Genomic DNA, 22745 nt, shown 5'->3' on the forward strand with positions numbered 1-22745 from the left:
AAATTATTCTCTGTTAGGATTGTGGACCCTTGTGTTGGGGTGAGGTTGACACAACCTACAGAGAAGGCCCTGTAGGTTCTTACCGTCAACTGGTGGAGCAGATGGTGCCGAGACTGACTTGGAATTTCACCAGTACCAACAACCTTTATCCCCTCAGGTTGAGCCTTTGGGTTCCGAGGGCTGGCAGGTCTTAGGTAGCAGTCTCTAGGGGACAGGCTGAGGTCAGCGGCAGGCAAGAATAACAAGAGGCCAGGCTAAAGTCTATGGCAGGCGGCAGGCAGAGATAAAGAGAGGCCAAGCCAAAATCAATACTGGTAATCTGTCTCATGATAGGAAAGTGGTAGTTAGGTAAGGCTTGAGGGACAAAAGCAAGACTGAAGAGATGGAAGGCAAAGCTGGGAAGGCTGAAGAGAGGGAGGCAAGTCTGGACAAGAACTGGATCCAACATTGGAGCAGCAACTCAAACTCCCTTGAAGGTAGTCTGCCGGTTGCTGAGGCACTGCTGTGTTGCACAGCCGTGTGATGTCATCAGAGGGCACTGTGGAGATCTTTTCTCACCGTGGGGCCTTCAAAGGTCAATACGCGCGCCTAGAGGGAGGCCCTGGTGGCATTCTCTGTCGCATGGAGTGGTGGTGTTCTTGACTGTGCAGCGTTGACCTGGCTCAGCAGTGATGGGTGAGTGAGTTGGCTCGCAGGAGCAGTCTGCAAGCCAGCAAGAATAACATTCTTTTCCTGATGTCAACAAAGCTCCTTAGACTTAAGAACATGCCATACTGGGTCAGACCAAGGGTCCATCAAGCCCAGCATCCTGTTTCCAACAGTGGCCAATCCAGGCCATAAGAACCTAGCAAGTACCCAAAAACTAAGTCTATCCCATGTTATTGTTGCTAGTAAGAGCAGTGGCTATTTTCTAAGTCAACTTAATAGCAGGTATTGGACTTCTCCTCCAAGAACTTATCCAATACTTTTTTAAACATAGCTATAATAACTGCACTAACCACATCCTCTGGCAACAAATTCCAGAGTTTAATTGTGCGTTGAGTGAAAAAGAACTTTCTCCGATTACTTTTAAATGTGCCACATGCTAACTTCATGGAGTGCCTCCTAGTCTTTCTATTATCTGAAAGAGTAAATAACCAATTCACATCTACCCATTCTAGACTTTCATGATTTTAAACACCTCTATCATATCCCCCCTCAGCCATCTCTTCTCCAAACTGAAAAGTCCTAACCTCTTTAGTCTTTCCTCATAGGGGAGCTGTTACATTCCCTTTATCATGTTGGTAGCCCTTCTCTGTACCTTCTCCATCGCAATTATATCTTTTTTGAGATGCGACGACCAGAATTGTACACCGTATTCAAGGTGCGGTCTCACCATGGAGCGATACAGAGACATTATGACATTTTCCGTTTTATTCACCATTCCCTTTCTAATAATTCCCAACATTCTGTTTGCTTTATTGACTGCCACAGTACACTGAACAGACGATTTCAATGTGTTATCCACTATGACGCCTAGATCTCTTTCTTGGGTGGTAGCACCTAATATGGAACCTAACATTGTGTAACTATAGCATGGGTTATTTTTCCCTATATGCATCACTTTGCACTTATCCACATTAAATTTCATATGCCATTTCGACTCCCAATTTTCCAGTCTCACAAGGTCTTCCTGCAATTTATCACAATCTGCTTGTGATTTAACTACTCTGAACAATTTTCTATCATCTGCAAATGTGATTACCTCACTCATATTTTGAAAAGTTAGGGTCCCAATACAGATCGTTGAGGCACTCCACTGCCCACTCCCTTCCACTGAGAAAATTGTCCATTTAATCCTACTCTCTGTTTCCTGTCTTTTAGCCAGTTTGTAATCCACGAAAGGACATCGCCACCTATCCCATGACTTTTTACTTTTCCTAGAAGCCTCTCATGAGGAACCTTATCAAACGCCTTCTGAAAATCCAAGTACACTACATCTACCGGTTCACCTTTATCCACATGTTTATTAACTCCTTCAAAAAAGTGAAGCAGATTTGTGAGGCAAGACTTGCCTTGGATAAAGCCATGCTGACTTTGTTCCATTAAACCATGTCTTTCTATATGTTCTGTGATTTTGATGTTTAGAACACTTTCCACTATTTTTCCTGACACTGAAGTCAGGCTAACCGGTCTGTAGTTTCCCAGATCGCCCCTGGAGCCCTTTTTAAATATTGGGATTACATTGGCTATCCTCCAGACTTCAGGTACAATGGATAATTTTAATGATAGGTTACAAATTTTTACTAATAGGTCTGAAATTTCATTTTTTAGTTCCTTCAGAACTCTGGGGTGTATACCATCCGGTCCAGGTGATTTACTACTCTTCAGTTTGTCAATCAGGTTTACCACATCTTCTAGGTTCACCGTGATTTGGTTCAGTCCATCTGAATCATTACCCATGAAAACCTTCTCCAGTTTGGGTAACTCCTCAACATCCTCTTCAGTAAACACCGAAGCAAAGAAATCATTTAATCTTTCTGCGATGGCCTTATCTTCTCTAAGTGCCCCTTTAACCCCTCAACCCCTCGATCATCTAACGGTCCAACTGACTCCCTCACAGGCTTTCTGCTTCGGATATATTTTAAAAGGTTTTTACTGTGAGATTTTGCCTCTACGGCCAACTTCTTTTCAAATTCTCTCTTAGCCTGTCTTATCAATGTCTTACATTTAACTTGCTAACACTTATGCATTATCCTATTTTCTTCTGTTGGATCCTTCTTCCAATTTTTGAATGAAGATCTTTTGGCTGAAATAGCTTCTTTCACCTCCCCTTTTAACCATGCTAGTAATCGTTTTGCCTTCTTTCCACCTTTTTTGATGTGTGGAATACATCTGGACTGTGCTTCTTGGATGGTATTTTTTAACAATGACCACGCCTCTTGCACACTTTTTACCTTTGTAGCTGTTCCTTTCAGTTTTTTTTCTAACAATTTTTCTCATTTTATCAAAGTTCCCCTTTTGAAAGTTTAGCACGAAAGCCGTGGATTTGCTTTCTGTCCCCCTTCCAGTCATTAATTCAAATTTGATCATATTAATATCACTATTGCCAAGTGGCCCCACCACTGTTACCTCTCTTACTTACTTTTTTATATGCAAACAGTGTGAGCTACTTCAGTACTTGCTTTTCCTTTCCTCTTCAAGCCTCAGCACCTTGTCATTGAATATACATCTCAGTGCCATAGCAGCCTACCATATACAGGTAGAGGGTAAACTAATTTCCTCTCCTCTTTGTTTTAAAAGCTTATGAAAGACTTGTGGCAAAACCACTTGTTCCATGGGACTTTAATATGGTTCTGGCTTACCTTATGAAGCCTCCTTTCTGAACTATTAGAGTCTGTGTGACAAAGCAGGGGTTTTGCATGCTTTGTAGTTTATTGTTCTGCCTTGTGACACTTTTCCCCAGGCAGCTGATTTCCTATGTGCTGGCCTGCAGGTGGTGTAACCTCTGCCTATAGTTCAAGTAGAGGCGTTGTTGTGCTTCCTTGAATGAAAGTAGATTTGTAACCGTCTCTTTTTAGTCAGTAAGGAGGTCCAGACAACTGATCCGTAAAGATAGACTTTTATTGCCAGCAAGATGCAGCTAAGACAAAGGCTTAGTACAACTGCATGCCCCTCCCCTCCAGGAGCAGACTCTTATGCACTTTACAGTTCTTATCTTTTACACATGCGTTCTAAGCATTGCTGAGCAAGCATATTCCGGCTGAAGGGGCTACTGACCCCCTCCCTAGACACCCTGGAACTTTCGTGAAACTTCTCCCATGTTCTGCAGGAGAGGCTGCTGGGACTTGCAGTTCTGGAAAGGAATTCGCGAGTCTGCAGTAATACAGCCCATCACATAATACATCCATTGTTCTAATCTAGGTTACAGCAGTGAAAGCTTATCAGAGAATAAGAACAGCGAAGCCAAAAAAATGAAAATGTGCAATGTGCTGACAGAGAGTTTCTCAATGTCCTAATTACAGCTGTATTGCAGACTGTAAGTGAACCCGTCATGAAGCAGGGAATGGTACATGAAGTCCTTTGTCAGGTTGAAGCGTTCAGACCCCTTCATTCCCCCCTTTGATACTTATCATTCTCTATGAAAAGTATCACACCATCACAACGCAACTGTGGAGCTGAAAGAAACAGAAACAAGAAAAATTAGCAATTTGAGTTCTCAGGGGGCCCTAATTTCCCAAACAGTCCGATGGTTTCTTCACGGGTTTGAGACGGATGGGCCCTAATGGCTCCACCCCCCTTTGTAGCCCGAACTTGTCATGTATGGGAAAATGGCCCAGGATAAAACATGAGGATGGTTAAACAGGTTCTATAGGCTCAGAGGAATACATGTACAGTGACAGGAGCTGCGTGGCTGTTTTGCGTTCAGCAGTGTCCTTCATCACCTGACGAAGGCGGTTTGAGCAAGAAAGGAATAATTCAGGGTCCTAAAAGACAAAACAGAATTAAACTGGCTGGGATAACAAACAAGCTCTTAAATCCACCGATCATGGAAAACCAACCACGGAATCCATTGGTCCAGTCCCAAGCACTATTCCACTGCTGGACAGGGACGTGTGCCATCTTGACCATGCGATCAGTGATGTCTTGGATAACCTTGTTTTGGTCATCTACCTGTAAACAACAATTGGAGAGGTTAAATGTTCCACAAACCCTCCTTCCTGGGCCAGAGGATAATCTAAAACCAATCTATTCTGGTACACTGCAGTCATAATTTTGGTATTTTGTTTTGCCCAGAGTTTAAGAGCGAAAGCAGTCGTTGGTGATGAGCTCCAGGACTGCCTGAAGCCTGATGATTCGATGCAATTAATACTGCTTGGAAGGGTTCCCGAGTTGCCCCTTTTTGCTGCTTCATGTGCTCTCTGATTTCCTTGACAATAGGGTTTGATTTCCTGGTGTGTGCTTTGCAATGTATTACAGCCACCTTGCGAGGTAGCCAAACTGCGTCTAGTAATTCACGTACTTCTGATGCATTGTTCAATTGTTTTCCCTCTATAATGCTCCATGCACTTGAATTGTAAGAAAGGCATATTTAGAGTCTGTATAGATATTTACAGTTTTCCTTCTGCCAACTGCAGAGCTCGAGTAAGGGCAATTAGTTCAGCTTTTTGTGCAGACGTTCCTGGGGGAAGAGGTTGAGCCTCAACGATTTCATCTTCGGATACAACAGCATATCCAGCAGAACGTATCTCATGAATGATTTGGCTGCTCCCATCAGTGAATAAAGTCCAAGCTCCTTGCCAGGGTTGATCCCTCAGGTCTGGTCTACTGGAATGTATTGTAGTCATGACTTCTTCACAATCATGGGCAACTGGTTCAGGTGCCGGCATAAGAGTGGCCGGGTTCAAGTTTTTGCTGTCTTGTATTTGAATTTCAGGTGTTTCACACAGTAAGGCTTAATACTTGACGAGACGTGAATTAGTCATCCATTTTGGTCCATGGGTCTCTAGCAGTCCTTGAATGGTGTGGGGAGTTGTTACGTTCAGAGTTTGACCAAAAGTTAATTTGACTGCTTCTGGAATTAGTAAGCATGCAGCCGCAATGCTTTGAAGGCAACCAGGCCATCCTTTTGCAACATTGTCCATTCCTTTTGAGAGATATGCAACAGGTCGCTCCCATGAGCCTAGAGTTTGAGTCAATACCCACCTGCTTTAGGATTGCCAGATGTAATGAAACCATTCCATCTATTTGTCGATGAAAAGAAAGGAAGTTGAGTCAATACCCTGGACAAAAGACTGTGACAACGTCTTAATCAACCAAATAAAGACCCTTCATACAAATTATTCACAATCCCCAGACCAAGAAAAAAAGGCGGTGGTCTAATGCTAATCAAGAAAAGCTTACAAATGAAACTTACCACAGCAAATTCATGCTCCCCTTTCGAAATAGCCCTATTTGACTCTTCAAAACTACAAATCTGTCTAGTATACTGTCCTCCCCCAACATTAGAACGAAACTGCTCCCCATTTATTGAATTCATGATTGCCAACCTAACCCTCAATAAACCAATTATCATCCTTGGCAACTTTAACTTACACATGGACACACATCCCCAGTCAAACACATGCAAAACAATCACAGATGCTCTTGCAACAATGGGAGTAGAACAAATAGTCAACGGATCAACACACAAAGCAGGGGACACTCTTGACCTGATTTTCATTAACACTCACACTGGAACTCATACCACATAAAAATCACTGAAATCCCATGGTCAGACTACTACCTCATCCATACCACCCTTACTCAGAACAATATACCCACCACAACAGAAAACTTAAAAAAAAACAAAAAACAAAGCACATTTCATATCGCCCTCCCTTTGACAGTGAAACACTGCAACAAAATCTCCAAGAGGAACTAAAAAATATTGATCTTACAAACTCTGAAACAGCTACAACATCATGGATAAACATTACCAAATCCATAGCTGATAGAACAAACCCAATCATCATAAAAATATTAAAGAATCCTAAATATAACAATCAATGGTACAATGACAACATAAAATCAGCTAAACGAGAACTCAGGAAAAAAAAAGATTCTGGCGCAAGAATAAAAACCTCTTCATCACTCAATGCATACCGATCCCATTTAGCAAATTATAAAAAACTTATCCATAATACAAAGAGAATTCTATTCGACCAAAATAATCAAATACCAACAGAACCCCAGAATGCTTTTCACTATAGTAAAAAACCTCATCAAATCACCTAATGAAACAAGACCTCCAAACACAAGTAAAAGCAATGACTTTGCAGAATACTTTACTGAAAAAATTAGAAAACATCAACAACAGTTCACACACCCAATCTCCTATACCACCTCTGGAAATAACAACCTGGAATGAATTTGATCTTGCCTCATCACTTGAAATCCAAAAAATAATCAGAAAAATGAATCCAGCAAATCACCCCATTGACAGCATCCTCATACAAACAATTAAACTACTTAACAACCTCTCCCTCACTGAAGGGAAATATCCTGAATGCTTAAAATCTGCAATCATCAAACCATTAATAAAAAAAAGAACAACCTAGATCCGGAAAACATCCAAAACTACAGACCCATATCTAATCTACCTTTCATTGCAAAAATCATAGAAAAAATCGTCCACACCCAACTTTCAGAATACTTTATTTTTATTTTTATTTTATTTAAAGTTTTTATATACCGACATTCGTTAAGAAAACATCACATCGGTTTCCACTCAATGTGAAAGCAGCCAACAGGGCTTTACAGTATAACTGATGATAGAACTGGGGGGAGGGGGAGGGAAGGAGGGGGGAGAGGGGAGGGTAACCAGGGGCTTTGCTGTACATTCAGTAAGCGTGATACAAAATTAGGTATATATGTACAAATTATATACAATAAGAATGCAAGGAGGGAGGGGGGGGGCATTAAATACAGAAACTAAGGGTCGTGGACCTGGAGGGTGGGGGGAAGGGGCTGGGAAAGGAGGGCGTGGGTGTAAGGCAGGACAGGGGCCGGGGGAGGGATCATGCGTAGGCGCGTGTGAACAGCCAAGTCTTGAGATTCTGTCTGAATTTCTTAGGGCAGGTCTCGAGGCGTAGCTGGGTAGGCATTGTGTTCCATAGAGAAGGTCCAGCTAGTGATAGGGCGCGTTGTTTGGTGGCTGTTAGTTGAAAGAGTTTGGGAGAAGGTGTGTGCATTGTTGCTATATATGGCCTTCTGTTAGGTCTGGAGGTGGAATGGATGTGTAAAGTGTCTGTGAACCAGAGCATGTCTGGATTTAGAAACAAACATACTTCACCCCACACAATTTGGTTTCAGAAAAAAATTAAGCACGGAAACATTACTCCTTTCACTTAATGACACAGTTCTCAGAGGATTCGACAAAGGACTAAGTTTACATCCTAATACTTCTAGATTTGTCAGCCGCCTTTGACACAGTCAACCATTCCATTTTACTTGACAGACTTTTTGAAATAGGAATATCAGGCACTATTCTAAAATGGTTCACATCCTATTTATCTCAAAGATGTTTTCAAGTAATATTCAACAACAACCTATCAAATAAAGTGAACCTAAATACAGGAGTCCCACAAGGTTCTGCACGGTCAGCAACACTCTTTAACATCTCCTACCTATATGTCACACACTGGATTGCCTGGGTCTGACCCATTTCCTTTACGCTGATGACATTCAAATATTAGTCCCAATTCAAAATACACTCAAAGAAACCTACAAGAAAATAACCTCCTATCTCTCTAAAATCAAGCAATGTCTCTGTTGTGACCATCGCTGCCCGACGTCTCCACTATGCCTACCTTATCTCTTTTGCGACTCCCTCTTTGGTTGATGGAAGTTTGGCTGCCGCAGCGTCATCTTGCCATTTTCCTCCGGCGTCCCCGGACCGGCTAGACGCTGCCTTCCGTCATGTTCTCCTGAAGCCTAAGGGCACGCGCGTGGCCCTGTCTCAAGTACCAACTGTGGTGCGAACCTCATGGGCATCCCCCTGAGATGATGTCATCCTCACTGGATATTTAAGGTCTTTGGTTTTGCTAGCTATTTGAGTTAGCAATGGTTACGGTTCACCTAGCTTCCTCCAGGTATCACTGCGGATGGGATTCGCTCTCTGTATAAATTGCTACTCTGCCTCCTCTGACTTTACCAGGGGTACCTGCTCCTCGGGGGCCTAGCTCTCTCTTGCTTTTCAGGTCGCAGTCTGGAACAGATACTCACTCACTCCTCGAGGGCCCACGTTCCCGGACCTGCTACCAAATACAGCTTCTGCCAGGAAGTCACCGCTGCCTACAACACCAGTGAGTTAGCATCTCTCTCTCAGAGCTTTCCCTGGAACCAGGTACTCGCTCCTCGAGGGCCTACTCCATTCCAGCCTCTGAGCTGCTTCAAAGACTGTTGTGTGAGTGTTACCATCAAGGTTCTGTTCCTGAACTCTGCATACTCTGCCTACTCACTATATTCAGTTTCTCTACAGCTCAGCCATCCTGGGATCGCTGTTCCAGTACCTGAGGGACTACAGCCCAGCTGGGCTCTTCCAGCTCACTACTGCCACCTCTGGTGGTTCACTATACAGTTTAATAAAAGATCTAGTGTGTGTCTGTCTCCCAACTCTGAGCCTGACCGGTGGCCCCTCTCGGGATCTTCCCCCGTGGGCGTGGTCATCTGCCACCGGCCCATGGATCCACCCACAATTCTCACAAATAATAAGTCTCTCCAACCTAAAACTCATAATTAACATTGAGAAAACTGAATTAATCATCCTTGACAAAAAAATCAATGAATCACCCAGTCAACGACTCAAAACTGAAAACCCAGAAACAACAATCTCTCCTGTTGACCATGCCAGAAACCTTGGAATTACAATTGAAAAAGAATTATCCTTCAAAACCCATATAACAAATAAAATCAAAGAAGGTTATCACAAATTACTGACTCTCAGACGTCTCAAACCCTTCCTCACACAACATGATTTTAGAAGAGTCCTGCAACTACTACTTTTTACAAACCTAGACTATTGCAATGCCCTGCTCCTTGGCCTCCCTTTTACCACCATCCGTCCACTACAAATCCTGCAGAACGCAGCTGCCAGGATTCTTTCAGGAACCAAGAAACAAGAATACATTACACCTACTCTCATATCCTTGCACTGGCTCCCAATTAAATACAGAATAGAATACAAAGTTTTATCAATCCTCCACAAAATAATCACAGGACAACATAACTACTGGGTAACTGAACACATTGAACTACATGCTCCAAAAAGAAACCTTTGCTCAATGAATAAAGGCCTCCTTAAAATTCCTCACACAAAATCCACGCATCTAGTATCAACCCGAGAGAGAGTTACCCCACAATCTAAGAACTCAATTTGACACCAAAACATTAAAAAAAAAAGACTTAAAAACCTGGCTTTTTACCTGAGCCTTCTCAGATGAACTTAACCACCAACACCAACAGACTTTTCCAACCAGAAAACTCCAAGAAAACAGAGACACCACCCTATCAACACAACCATGAAATCTACAATAGTCATCTAAGAACTTATTTTCTCCTATACAAACTTACCCCACTATTACCTCCCCCAATGTTACCCAACATGATCTAGTAAATTATATGTTAAAACTCTAATGTTTCTCTACTAATATTTTTGTCCTGTAAACCTTTATGATGGCAAAACCGAATATACGGTATACAAAACATGTTAAATAAAGAAAACAAATACTGGAAGAGAACTCTGCCTCATCCTCAGGCCTCACAATTATTCATCTTTCAGTCCTAATTGCCTAGGCATAACAGTTGCCAAATGTACTTTGTCCAATTGCTTTGGCAGGCCTCCAAATTACAGACTCAGTTAAGGCTCATCAAATGAAAGCCTTGGCTGCATCAGTTGCTTATCTATGAGCCACACCCATTTGAAGATGTTCTCAAAGCTGCAGTTTGGTTGTCTGTCCCTATTACTGCCTGGGCAATTTATTGAAGAGTGACAGTAAATTTGGACAAGCAGATTTGCGTAGCCTGTTTATCCAGTAGTCTACTTTCCACTGTGGGGTCCAGGTTGCTTATTCAGTAAACGCTTTGCTGTAACTCTCAGCTTGGGACCCCCCCCCCCCCCCCGACCCACCATGTCATGGCTAATTCAGCCCTGCTTGCTGACAGAGAAAGCAAGTTTGCTTACTGTAAATGGTGTTCTCTGTAGATAGAATGAACTGCCCACCTCCCTGGAGATTTGACTACCTAGCCAGACTTATATCTAAAATTGATTGAGGGTCTTATTTGTCAAGACCTGTGTAGGAATTCCAGCTCAGTAGAGCAACAGTTCTATGAGCTGAGAGAGAAGTTCGGTGCCATTGGATGATGTCACCCACATGTTATAACTAATTTCATCCTGCTGTCTATGGAGAACACAGTTTACTGATCAGAAGGGCCGGCTCAGTGGCAGCGCAGCACACTGTCATGAAAAAGGTCCTTAGTTCAGTTCTTGAATTGACTGGGGATGCTACAGAGGCAGGGTTTACAGTACACTGGGGAGGGGAGGGGGAGGAAGAGGAAGTTGTAGTCATTGCTCAAGAGTGACACCCAGTGGCCAGTTTCAAGGCTTATGACAGTGATCTGCAAGTAGCTCTGGTACTTGGCCCTTAGCCTAGGGCTATCGATGCAAAAGCCAAACTAGGTGTAGTTGGGAGGGGAGGGATATAAAATAGGGGAAAAATACTTGGTTTGTTGCAAATGAAGGCTCGTGGCACCAGGATCCCAGCCCTGATTCTGATTTAAGTTGGAAGTACAAAGGAGCAGAGGAAACTGGTGAAAAAATGTGGTCTAATTTGTTTAATATGAGATCCCATTGGTAATGTCTTGCTCCTTTTGGATTCTTCAGTATAGTGAATTTATTCCCTTTAGTTTTAATAATATCTGTCCTTTTCTCATGATTAGAAACTTTGTCTCTTACTATAATGGCCAAGACTTGATAGACCAGTAAGAGAGATTTTTTTTCATCTCTTCGGAAGCTTTTTCTAATAGTATTATCCACATTGACTATATTGCTTTTCTTGCAGGCCGATACAGTATGGTGTGCTCGGCCATGCGTTTTAGATGCGTGTCTAGTATCCCTTATACTGTAAGGGGTTTAGTGTGTAGAAAACGTGAGACCAACCCCCCCCGAAAACTAATAGCGTTCATCACATGCAAATGCATTGTGTTGAGGCTATTAGTCACCCGGGATACTGAAAGTAAAATGTGCGGCCAAGCTGCACATTTTACACTCAGAAAAGTGTACAGAAAAGCAGAAAATACTGCTTTTCTGTGCACCTTCCGACTTAATATCCTAGCAGTATTAAGTCAGAGGAATCAAAAATTTTTAAAAAAATTAAAAAAAAATCTGCCCACTGGTCAGCAGGTTAGAAAAACGGACGCTCAGTTTTACCGGCGTCAGTTTTCCTAGCCCGTGGCTGTCAGTGGGTTCGGAAACCAACACCAGTAAAATAGTGTCGGTTGTCTGAACTCGCTGACAGCCACCTCTACGCTAAGGAGGCACTAGTGCCTCCTTAATAGCGGTACCCCTTATTTAAATACAGAAATATGCGCCCAGGAGAGCTGACTGGGCGTGTGTTGGGATAGCGGGCGCTCAACACAGAGCGCCTGCTCTCCCACAATTCTTACAGTATCGCCCTGTTGATGTTTTGATATCTGTCCAAAACATACTGGTGTCAGTTTAGAGCATGTTTCTGCTCTGAACTGGTCCTCCTGTTTACTTTTAGAAGAATAAAGAAGAGGCCAGATCTATGAATTTCTTAAACATAATTTTGTGAGGTGATTTTAAACAAACTTATGTGGTATAAAGATATTTGCTGCTCATGGAATAGAGCTTTTAAAAATTGACACATGTCTTTTATTATTCTTTTTCTCTTCATTTTGTACCTGTCCCCAACATTGTCCATATGGTGCAGGTAACAATTCTTAAATGGTTTTTAACTTCAGTTGAAATGGGTTTGGGTATTGATTTCAGATTTATTCAACTCTTGTTATAAATGTAAGTAAAATATTTTCAAAATTGTATTTTAGGCCCTAGATGTGGATCGAACTGTTCTTTATAAAATGAAGAAATCTGTAAAAGCCATATACACTTCGGGGCTGAGTGAGTATGTTTTCTTGTTTTACCTATTTGATATATTCATAACTAAAAATATTTGAATTTTAATGCAGGTAGGTTGAAAAAAAGTTAATTGCTGATTTTCTATGGCAATAATTTGTGTTTTTGGAAGATAGCAAAGACTATGCTAGAAGTCTAAAAAAAAAAAAAAAGATGGGAAAATTAGCATGTTTAGCACTGAATGAAGAGGTAGATATAATTGGTATCTCAGAGCTGGTGGAAAGAGGATAATCAGTGGGACACTGATGCCAGGGTACAAATGATGTCGCAATGATAACTTAGATCAAATCGGTAAGGGGTGGCACTATATAAAAGGGGGCAGTGAGTCAAACAGGATACAAGTTCTGCAGGAAACAAAATGCACTGTAGAATCTTTATGGGTAGAAATTCTATGTAAAAAGGGTAATAAAATATCTATGGTAGTGTACTACCTTCCAGCTGGTCAGAATGAAATGCTAACAGAAATTAGGGAAGCTAACAAAGGGCCTAATTTACTAAGGCTTTTCTCCCATTCTCTGTCTATGGGAAAAATGCTTAGTAAATGAGGCCCAAAATTAGCAGCGCGGTGTTAATGGGTGATTTCAATTACCCTTGTATTAATTGGGTAAATGTCACATCAGGCTGAGGCTAAGGAGGTGAAGTTCCTAGATGAAAATAAATGACTACTTCCTGGAACAGCTGGTACAAAAACCAATAAGGGGGGAGAGCTATTTTAGACATAGTCATAGCGGAAAACAGGATTTGGTGCAAGAGGTTAACAGTGTTGGAGCCACTTGGCAATAGTGATCATAGCATGATCAAATTTGACTTAACTGGAGGGAAGGACACTAAAGAAATCTACTGCAATAGCATTTAACTTTCAAAAGGGAGACTGATAAAATGTGAAAAATGGTTAGGAAAAAACTGTAAGAAGCAGCTGCCAAGTTTAGGAATTTACAGCAGGCATAGACCTTGTTTAAAAATGCCATCTTAGAAGCCCAGACCAGATATATGCCATGCATTACGAAAGGTGGAAACAAAGCTTAAATGACTAATGGCATAGTTAAAAGGTGAGGTGAGAGAGGCTATTATAGCTAAAAGAATATCTTTCAAAAAATGGGAAAGGGATCCAAATGAAGAAAACAGGAAGCAGTATAAGCACTAGCAAGTTAGATGCAAAGCATTGATAAGAGAGAATTTGAAAAGAAACTTGCCATTGAAGCAAAAAATCATAATGAAAGCTTTCAGGTACATTGAAGCAGAAATCTTGTGAAGGAGTCTGTTGGACCACTAGATGATAAAGGGATTAAAGGAGCACTTAGGGGAAGACAAGGCCATAGTGGAGAGACTAAATGAATTCCTTGCCTTAGTCTTTCTCCGAGGACAGGCAGGATGGTAGTCTTAACACATGGGTGACATTTTTGGATGGAGCCTGTCACAGAACTTTGATCTCAAAAGATTCTAGAATTCTCAAGCGTGCCCTACAGAGCATGTGCAGCTGTAATCATCACCCTGCCCCCTAGACAGTCTGTCAGTCTCTTTTTTTTTTTTTTTTAATTTTTTTTCCTGCAGAGCTGTGTGGTCGCCGAAGCCATGTGCTCACAGTATTCAGCTTTGCTCTCTTATCACAGTTCTTGTAAGTGATTTTTTTTATAGAGCGGCAGCTGTTTTCTTTCCTTTTTCTTAAGATAGTTTTATTTTTTCTGTTTTTCCTCTTTTTTTTCCAATTGTCTGCCTGCCGCATGGTGAGCTTTCCCCTGTGCAGCCTGACAGTCCTACTATCTTAAAAAAACAACAAAAAAAAACAAAACCCTCTTTCTCTCTCCCCCCCCCCCCCCCCCAAAAAAAAAACAAAAAAACCCTGCTTCTGCAGTTTTGTATCTGTGTCCTCTCCTTGCTCTGTCTGCTTTTCTCCCTTTCCCCGGTGCTGACAGGACTGACTTATGCAGTCTGTTGGTGATCCGTGTAGGCCACTGAGCCTGGGGACTCGCCCGAGTTCTACACAGGCTGGAGTTGTACGTCATTTTACTGATTAATCGGCATTGATTGATTCGAATGGTGGAAGGATCGAGGACCATGCTGTTCCTGTGGGTGGGAGAGCTCATCCTCCCCCACATCCCAAGGAACTAGTCTCCACTGGCAGGAGCCCTGGATGATGTAGCCTCCCCTTCTGCTTGGCAGTGCAGTTTCTTTGGGAGAGAGGATGAGCAGGAGCCTGGGCTAGCAGCTTGCATGCTCAGCAACGGTTGCCCGTGCACATCTATGACCAGCGCACCGTTTGTGTGATGGATTGATATCAGGGCTCAGTCGTGGACCAGGCACACCATTGAGCACCATGGTCACCCTTGATGCCATCGTGGTGCGTGATTGCCCATGATTACATAGAGGCTTTCTGTGCCTTCAGCATCGGTGGAAATGAAATCTTGCTGCTCTGGCTTGGGCATTGAGGTGATGGAGTAGCAGCACAAATCGACGCCCTTGATGCCATTGATGTCTCAAGGCCGCGCTGCCATAGATACTGCGGTGCCATCAAAGCCATGGTGCCTTTGGTGCCACGGTGCATTCGATGCCATGGTGCCTGCATTGCCATGGTACCATTGATACAGCTGTACCCTCGCTACCCTTGGTGCTCTTGACACCTGTGGTGCCATTGATGTCATCGACGCCCTAGATCCCATCAAGGTGCATGCATGGCCATCCTGGAGGCTGTCAAGGTTGGAGCAGTAATATCACATACACAGAGAGATCAAGTATATTCAAATTTATCAAATTATTTATTTAGAAATCACAAGGTATTTCCCTATCTAGACATTAAAATCTAAACTCACACACTCATTCATCAATCACACCTCATATAAAAACATCCATATACATGAACAATATTCAAAGGTCAATAGTTACAATTAATTGCAATCGGTATAACAGTGTCAGATATGTAACATGGTTTTTATATCCAAACCCTTCTCTTATCCGTCCAACAAAGGATCTCTTTGTTTCGCCTAAATGATCAGGCTTCCTCAGGGACTAACAATATCCTGTAGCTGGTCATATCTCTCAGGACTTGAACTCTGGTTCCTACACTAAAAAACCAAAAAGATATAAAGATATATTACCTATGGTCATAAATTACCATGAGTAATGAACATTGTGTTAACCTCAAGCTTACCTCTCAAGAATCATAAATTCTCATGAACTTTCAGTTTATCACCAATATGACCAAAGGTAATTACTGCTCTAAACATTTTCCGAAATATGCTTTCAACCGCTACTATTTTCCATCTGCAATAAATTAACAAATCTCTTAAGACTTCCATTCCATTAGTATAAATACACTTTATTCTCTTTATAAATTAATCCTACTCACGTCTCTCGATCATGTCAATCATTACCAGACAAACCGCTACTCATTTCAATCTTTGAGTGACTTTTAATTCCAAATATGTCTCAATAAATCCATTTCAGGAACCTTGCAGATTGTGCTTCATTGTATCTGTTCAAACAACGATAAACATAATTTCAAAGATACTTTCTCGACACAAACTTACCAGCACTCTTGGTTGGAGCAGTGGCAGGACCTCGATGCTGTTCAGGTGCATAGCCTCGATGCGGCATCCCTTGATGCCGTCAAGGTGCATATCCTTGATGCCGTCAAAGTGCATACCCTTGATGCCGTGGCTGCCTACTAGATCATCGCAGTGCATGGCCTCCATGCCATCGTGATGTGGTGCTGCCCCGATACCATTGATGCTTTCGAGGCCACCAATGCCTCTTGTTACCACCTCAACTACATCGAGCACCACAGACCAGGCACTGGGTTTGCCACTGAGTGCCCTGGTTGTCCTTGAGGCTATCGACTGCTGGTGCTCTTGGCAGCCTGCTCGTGACCTTGCAGCCCTCAGGTGGCAGGGGTTTTTGGCATGATGGATCGAGTGCAGGGGTCGCCATCTACTCAAGGCACCCTGGTATGCTGGGGCATCTGAGCACAGTGGTCCCTTGCCCTCAAGGCTCCTTAGTGATGTCATCTACGAGGCACCGAGGCACTCTATGCAGTCCCGTCACAGGCTACTGCTATTGGACCATGGTTTCCGATTTCAGCATTGGAGGCCCCGCCGGGATGTGTACACCATCAGTATTAATGGATACGAGCGAGGCTTTCGTTAGCCTTAGTACTTGTGAGGCCATTGACCTCACTGCATCGATGCCCTTGGATGAATAAGTGAGCCGAAGGGAACAGTTGATGACGCTGGCAGTCATTGGTTTTTTTGGGCTTCAGTGATCTGTGTAGGTTGCAGGGCTTCTCCCTGCAGATGCCCTTGGCTTCCTTGGTACCGCCAGTTCATCGATACCTTGGGGCTCTGGAATCTCCATTGGGGATACTAGGCGGTCTGTGTCTGCAGGCACCTGTGGCGCCGGGGATTGCACCGTATGCCGTTGATCTGATCATGGTTCGGTCAAGTGCCGTCGAAGCCCTGGGTGTAGAGTCGTTGGGTGCCCTTGTTATGGTTTTGTGTTGATGACCGTAAAAGCTCCATGGGCCTTACGGGCATTGTCACCACTCTGGGCACCAGTAGCTGCAGTTGGAGGCCACAGGACATGACCACAGAACCCCATGGGCACCTTTGGTCACCAAGGACTTCGCTGCTGTCATTCCCTGAGGGAATCGAAGGTGAACCATTCCCGACAAGGTTTCGAGGGCCTGCCTCTCAAATTATCAGGTACTGGAGGGGACAACTCCATAGACCGCCATCCTCTACCCTGCCTTATCCAGAGCACTGGTGGTTCTGGGGGTGCTGTCGTCATACTGTTTTCTTCTTTACTCCGCTGGAGTTTTTGTGATGTTACTGCGCAGCATGCAAGGTTGGGTAAGGCTTGGTAACTGCTCAGAGTGCCTCGGGCCACGGTAGGCGGCATTCTCCCTGTCTGTGCAGTCCTCAGCCATGCCAGGATTCCACCATCGTTCCATCATGGTCTCAGCCTCCTTGTCAGTTCTGCACTGCACAGTGCTGAGGAGCACTGGCAGGAGAGGCATCATCATATGTTTTGTGTTTTGTCGTGGGGCAGCATGTAGCCACTAATTCTGGCACATGGTGCTTTGTCCTCGCTGTGGCGTGGGATTCCTCCCACAGGCAGGGCACATGGGTTCATAGGTGTGCCGCCATCCGTAGGATGGATATTACTGCATGAGTACCGCTCGACATGCTTTACAGCAGAGGGCTCATTCCTCCAGTTGCCCTCTGCCATCTGGGCTTCTCTGTGTGTGTTTTCCCCTCTGGGCGGACACAACAGGTTCTGTTCTTAAGCCACAGGGACTGACCTAGGACTGCGTTCCTGGTCAGACCTTGAGGGAAGTAGACATCAGGAGAGTGGTTCAAGAGTCCTCTCCTCCTCAACAAAGGAATGTGTCGTTTGACCTTTCCCGTGTCCAAACCCCCTTTTTTTGTGGGGAAGCCCCTGAGGCTCTGTGCCTGGCAGGTTTTTCTCTGAAACGGGGCCTCAATTCTTTGAATTGGTGCGTCTTCTTGGAGGCCAGGGCTGGGGAATGGCAGCGGCTCTCATTGGACCATTTTCGCTGGGACCCCTCTGTGGCTTATAGTGGTGGCCTCCCCCATCTGGTAATGAAATCCTTTCTACCGGGGTTAATGCATGCGACTCCCCAGCTTCCCATCTCCTAGTGGAGTTTTCGGGATTTCTCTCCTGGGGCATTCACTCTCAGTTTCCGCTGTTCCAAACAGGCTGAGGGCTCCATCTCAGTGGATAACTCCTGTTGGATTTGGCAGTGAATTGTTCGCTCGGGGGTTGTTAGACAACCTTGTTACTTGTGCTTGACCTGGCAGTCCATTGGATTGCCTCCTTGTGTTTTTTGCTCTTTCTGGCTTGATTGTTGGGGGAGGGGAGGACAAGTTAAGGCACTCATGGTATATCTTCTGTATACTTGCTGGGAAGGATACACCACATTTTTCTATATATTTTCATCATGCTCTGGCCAGTACTGCCTTTAGCTTTTCTCATTTCTCTAGGTTTCCCAAAGGGCCTTCCTGCTTCCCTGTGCTATCCTGTGGACAGGGTAAATGAACCTGTTCTTGACCGGTGCTCTTGGGTAAGCTTCAGGCCTATCTCATCTCCCTGGTCTGGAGATTTGGGCTACAGGTTTGTTGTGTGGATTGCCCTTCATCCCCTGAAACCCTTGATGCTGTCCTGCATGGTCAGCTAGGTCTGATGCTTCGACACATAGTGTCTGCCCCAGGCCCTGCTGTGGTTTGCTGCTTGTTCTTCTAAGCATTGCTTGGGTTTCTCCTGCCCATTATACCTACCAGCCAAACCTGAACTCTCTTCTGCAGAGACATTTGGTCCTTCTGATGTCAGTGGACTGCAGTTCCTTTCTGGGGGTTCTTGGGCCCCAGTTTGTTTTTTGGTAGTCTTTTAACACGGATGGAAATTGTGCGGTCTTCATCCTAGACTCTTTTTCTCTTGTCTACATCTCTGGGTTCTTCTTGTATCCAGGAGGTTCTAGACTTACTGTTGTCAGCATTTACTTATTAGGAACCCTGCTTGTTCTCTTTTCTGTGATGCAGAGTTTGCTTCTGTTTCCACTCACATCACTTCTCTGCCTTAGGCACCCCTGCTATGCAGGAGCTTTTGTGTCTGTCTTTTCTATGTTTTTTTCTTTGTAGAGCCCAGCTCATCTCCAGCCTGGACCCCTTATGGGTCAGCTGCCTCACAGTCAAAAGGGAGAGTGGTTGTGCTATTAGCACAGTGTGGTTTCCTGTTTTGTCCTGCTTGGACCACCTATAGCTAGTGATTCACACGTGTGAGGACTACCATCCTGCTTGTCCTCTGAGAAGGCAGAGATGCTTACCTGTAACAGGTGTTCTCCTAGGACAGCAGATTGTTAGCCCTCATGAAACCTCCCCACCTCCCCTGGGAGTTGGTTCATGGACTGAGGGACTCTGCCTAGGAGGCAGGGTGATGACTACAGCTGCACATGCTCAGTAGGGCATGTTTGAGAGTTCTAGAATCTTTGAGATCAAAGTTCCATGCCGGGCTTCATCCAGTGTATGAGGACTAACATCCTGTTACAGGTAAGCAACTCAGCTTTACTGAGGAAGATATAAGGGAGATGCCTATTCCAGAAATGATATTTAAAGGTGACTATTTAGAGGAACTGAAGCAAATCTCAGTGAACCTGGAATAAGGGAGGTGGCTGACAAAATTAAAGCTAAAAGAACAGCATTCAAGAAATATAAAGGATCGCAAAGGGAGGAGCACAAAGAAGAATATTTGTATCAACTGAGGGAGACAAAGAAATTAATCAAGTTGGCAAAGAGTCAAGCGGAAGAGAGGATTGCCAAGGAGATAAAAAAATGGTGACAAAAACATTTTTCAGATACATCAGCGAAAAGAGAAAGGTCCAAAGTGGTATAGTGAAATTGAAAGGTGGTAATGATCAATGTGTAGAGAGAGACGAAGAAATGGCAGAAATATTAAACGAATACTTCAGCTCTGTGTTCACTAAAGAAGACCCTGGAGAAGGACCATCTCTAAACAACAAGAAACTGGAGGGAAGGGGAATAGATGAAAATCCTTTTACAGTAGAAAATGTGTGGGAAGAACTAAAGAACCTGAAAGTGGACAAAGCCATGGGGCCTGATGGGATTCATCCAAGGATATTGAGGGAGCTCAGAGATGTTCTGGCGGGTCCGCTGTGTGACCTGTTCAATAGATCCCTAGAAACGGGAGTGGTGCCGAGTGATTGGAGAAGAGCGGTGGTGGTCCCGCTTCACAAGAGTGGGAACAGGGAAGAGGCAGGCAACTACAGACCGGTTAGCCTCACTTCGGTGGTGGGAAAAGTAATGGAGTCACTGCTGAAAGAGAGAATAGTGAACTATCTACAGTCTGGAGAATTGATGGACCAGAGGCAGCATGGATTCACCAGGGGAAGATCCTGTCAGACAAATTTGATTGACTTTTTTGACTGGGTAACCAAGGAATTGGATCAAGGAAGAGCACTAGATGTCATCTACTTGGATTTCAGCAAAGCTTTTGATACGGTTCCGCACAGGAGACTGGTGAATAAAACGAGAAGCTTGGGAGTGAGTGCCGAGGTGGTGACCTGGATTGCAAATTGGTTGACGGACAGAAAACAATGTGTGATGGCAAATGGAGCCTTCTCTGAAGAGAGAGCGGTTTTAAGTGGTGTGCCGCAAGGATCGGTGTTGGGACCGGTCCTGTTCAATATCTTTGTGAGCGACATTGCGGACGGGATAGAAGGTAAGGTTTGTCTTTTTGCGGATGACACTAAGATCTGCAACAGAGTGGACACGCCGGAAGGAGTGGAGAGAATGAGACGGGATCTAAGGAAACTGGAAGAGTGGTCTAAGATATGGCAGCTGAGATTCAATGCCAAGAAGTGCAAAGTCATGCATATGGGGAGTGGAAATCCGAATGAACTGTACTCGATGGGGGGGGAAAGGCTGATGTGCACGGAGCAGGAGAGGGACCTTGGGGTGATAGTGTCTAATGATGTGAAGACAGCAAAACAATGCGACAAGGCGATAGCAAAAGCCAGAAGAATGCTGGGCTGCATAGAGAGAGGAATATCAAGTAAGAAAAGGGAAGTGATTATTCCCTTGTACAGGTCCTTGGTGAGGCCTCACCTGGAGTACTGTGTTCAGTTCTGGAGACCATATCTACAAAAAGACAAAGACAAGATGGAAGCGGTACAGAGAAGGGCGACCAGGAAGGTGGAGAATCTTCATAGGATGACGTACGAGGAGAGATTGAAGAATCTAAATATGTACACCCTGGAGGAGAGGAGGAGCAGAGGTGATATGATACAGACTTTCAGATACTTGAAAGGTTTTAATGATCCAAAAACAACGACAAACCTCTTCCGTAGGAAAATAATCAGCAGAACCAGGGGTCATGATTTGAGGCTCCAGGGAAGAAGATTCAGAACCAATGTCAGGAAGTATTTCTTCACGGAGAGGGTGGTGGATGCCTGGAATGCCCTTCCGGAGGAAGTGGTGAAGACCAGAACTGTGAAAGACTTCAAAGGGGCGTGGGATAAACACTGCGGATCCATAAAGTCAAGAGGCCGCCAATGAAGAGTGGGTGACTCGCCAGAATGATGGCTATTGACACAATACCCTTATTAAATAAACATACACATGCTTACTGTGACTCCTACATCGCTCTAAGCTTCAACAGCAAGAGGTAATGGAAAAAAGGATTTGCACTCACAAAGAGGGGAGTAGCTGGCTTGTTACGGCGGTTACTACCCCAAACCAAATATGCCTGATACTTCACTTTCAATGCATATACAGCATAGCTCTCTGCTTCAATGACAGGGGAGAAGAATAACTGATACTTCACACATCCAGCAGAGCTCTCTGCTACAATGGCAAGGGAGAAGAAAAAGGGTTCGCACTCAAAACGCGGGGAGTAGCTGGCTTGTTACGGCGGTTACTACCCCAAACCAAATGTGCCTGATACTTCGCTTTCCATGCATATCCAGCATGGTTCTCTGCTGCATCGGCATGGGAGAAAGACTGATACATCACGCATTTCCAGCATAGCTCTCTGCTTCAACGGCAGGGGAAAAAAAAATTAACAAACAAACAACAAACAACGGCAGGGGGAAAAATAAAACAAAAACAAAAAACTGATGCTTCACGCATATCCTGCATAGCTTCAACAACAGGGGTGAAGAAAAAAAGGATTCGCAATCACAAAGCGAGGAGTAGCTGGCTTGTTACGGCGGTTACTACCCCAAACCAAATGTGCCTGATACTTCACTTTCAATGCATATCCAGCATGGCTCTCTGCTTCTACAGCAGGGGAGAAGTAAAAAAAAACCAACAAGAGCTGTACAACATAGTCTAGGTAAAACAAATAAGCATGGGTGTAGCTTGCTTATCGCGGCAGTTACTGCCCCTACTACCCCTAACTAATCAAGCTAGATATTTCACTTGCATGCAGCTCCATCACTGCTCTCTACATTAATGGTGGGGGTGGAAGGGGAATAGAACAAGGAGCTAAGAGTAACAGATAAGAATGAGAGAAAAAATGTGTGAGGCTTGCTGGGCAGACTGGA

The 22745-nt window shown here is 44.0% G+C and overlaps 1 protein-coding gene across 7 annotated transcripts in view; it reads left to right on the forward strand.

Annotated features, from left to right (window-relative positions):
* The window catches only part of ASAP2 (ArfGAP with SH3 domain, ankyrin repeat and PH domain 2), a 413895-nt gene that overhangs the window by 79967 nt on the left and 311183 nt on the right, over nt 1-22745 (forward strand). For all 7 annotated transcript variants that reach the window (XM_029595831.1, XM_029595830.1, XM_029595833.1 and 4 more), the window contains one exon: nt 12586-12658. In XM_029595831.1, coding sequence (XP_029451691.1) covers nt 12586-12658 — 73 coding nt within the window. The remainder of the gene's footprint in view (nt 1-12585; nt 12659-22745) is intronic.

The sequence above is a fragment of the Rhinatrema bivittatum genome, chromosome 3 (assembly GCF_901001135.1).
Source record: "Rhinatrema bivittatum chromosome 3, aRhiBiv1.1, whole genome shotgun sequence".
Classification (NCBI taxonomy): Eukaryota; Metazoa; Chordata; class Amphibia; order Gymnophiona; family Rhinatrematidae; genus Rhinatrema; species Rhinatrema bivittatum.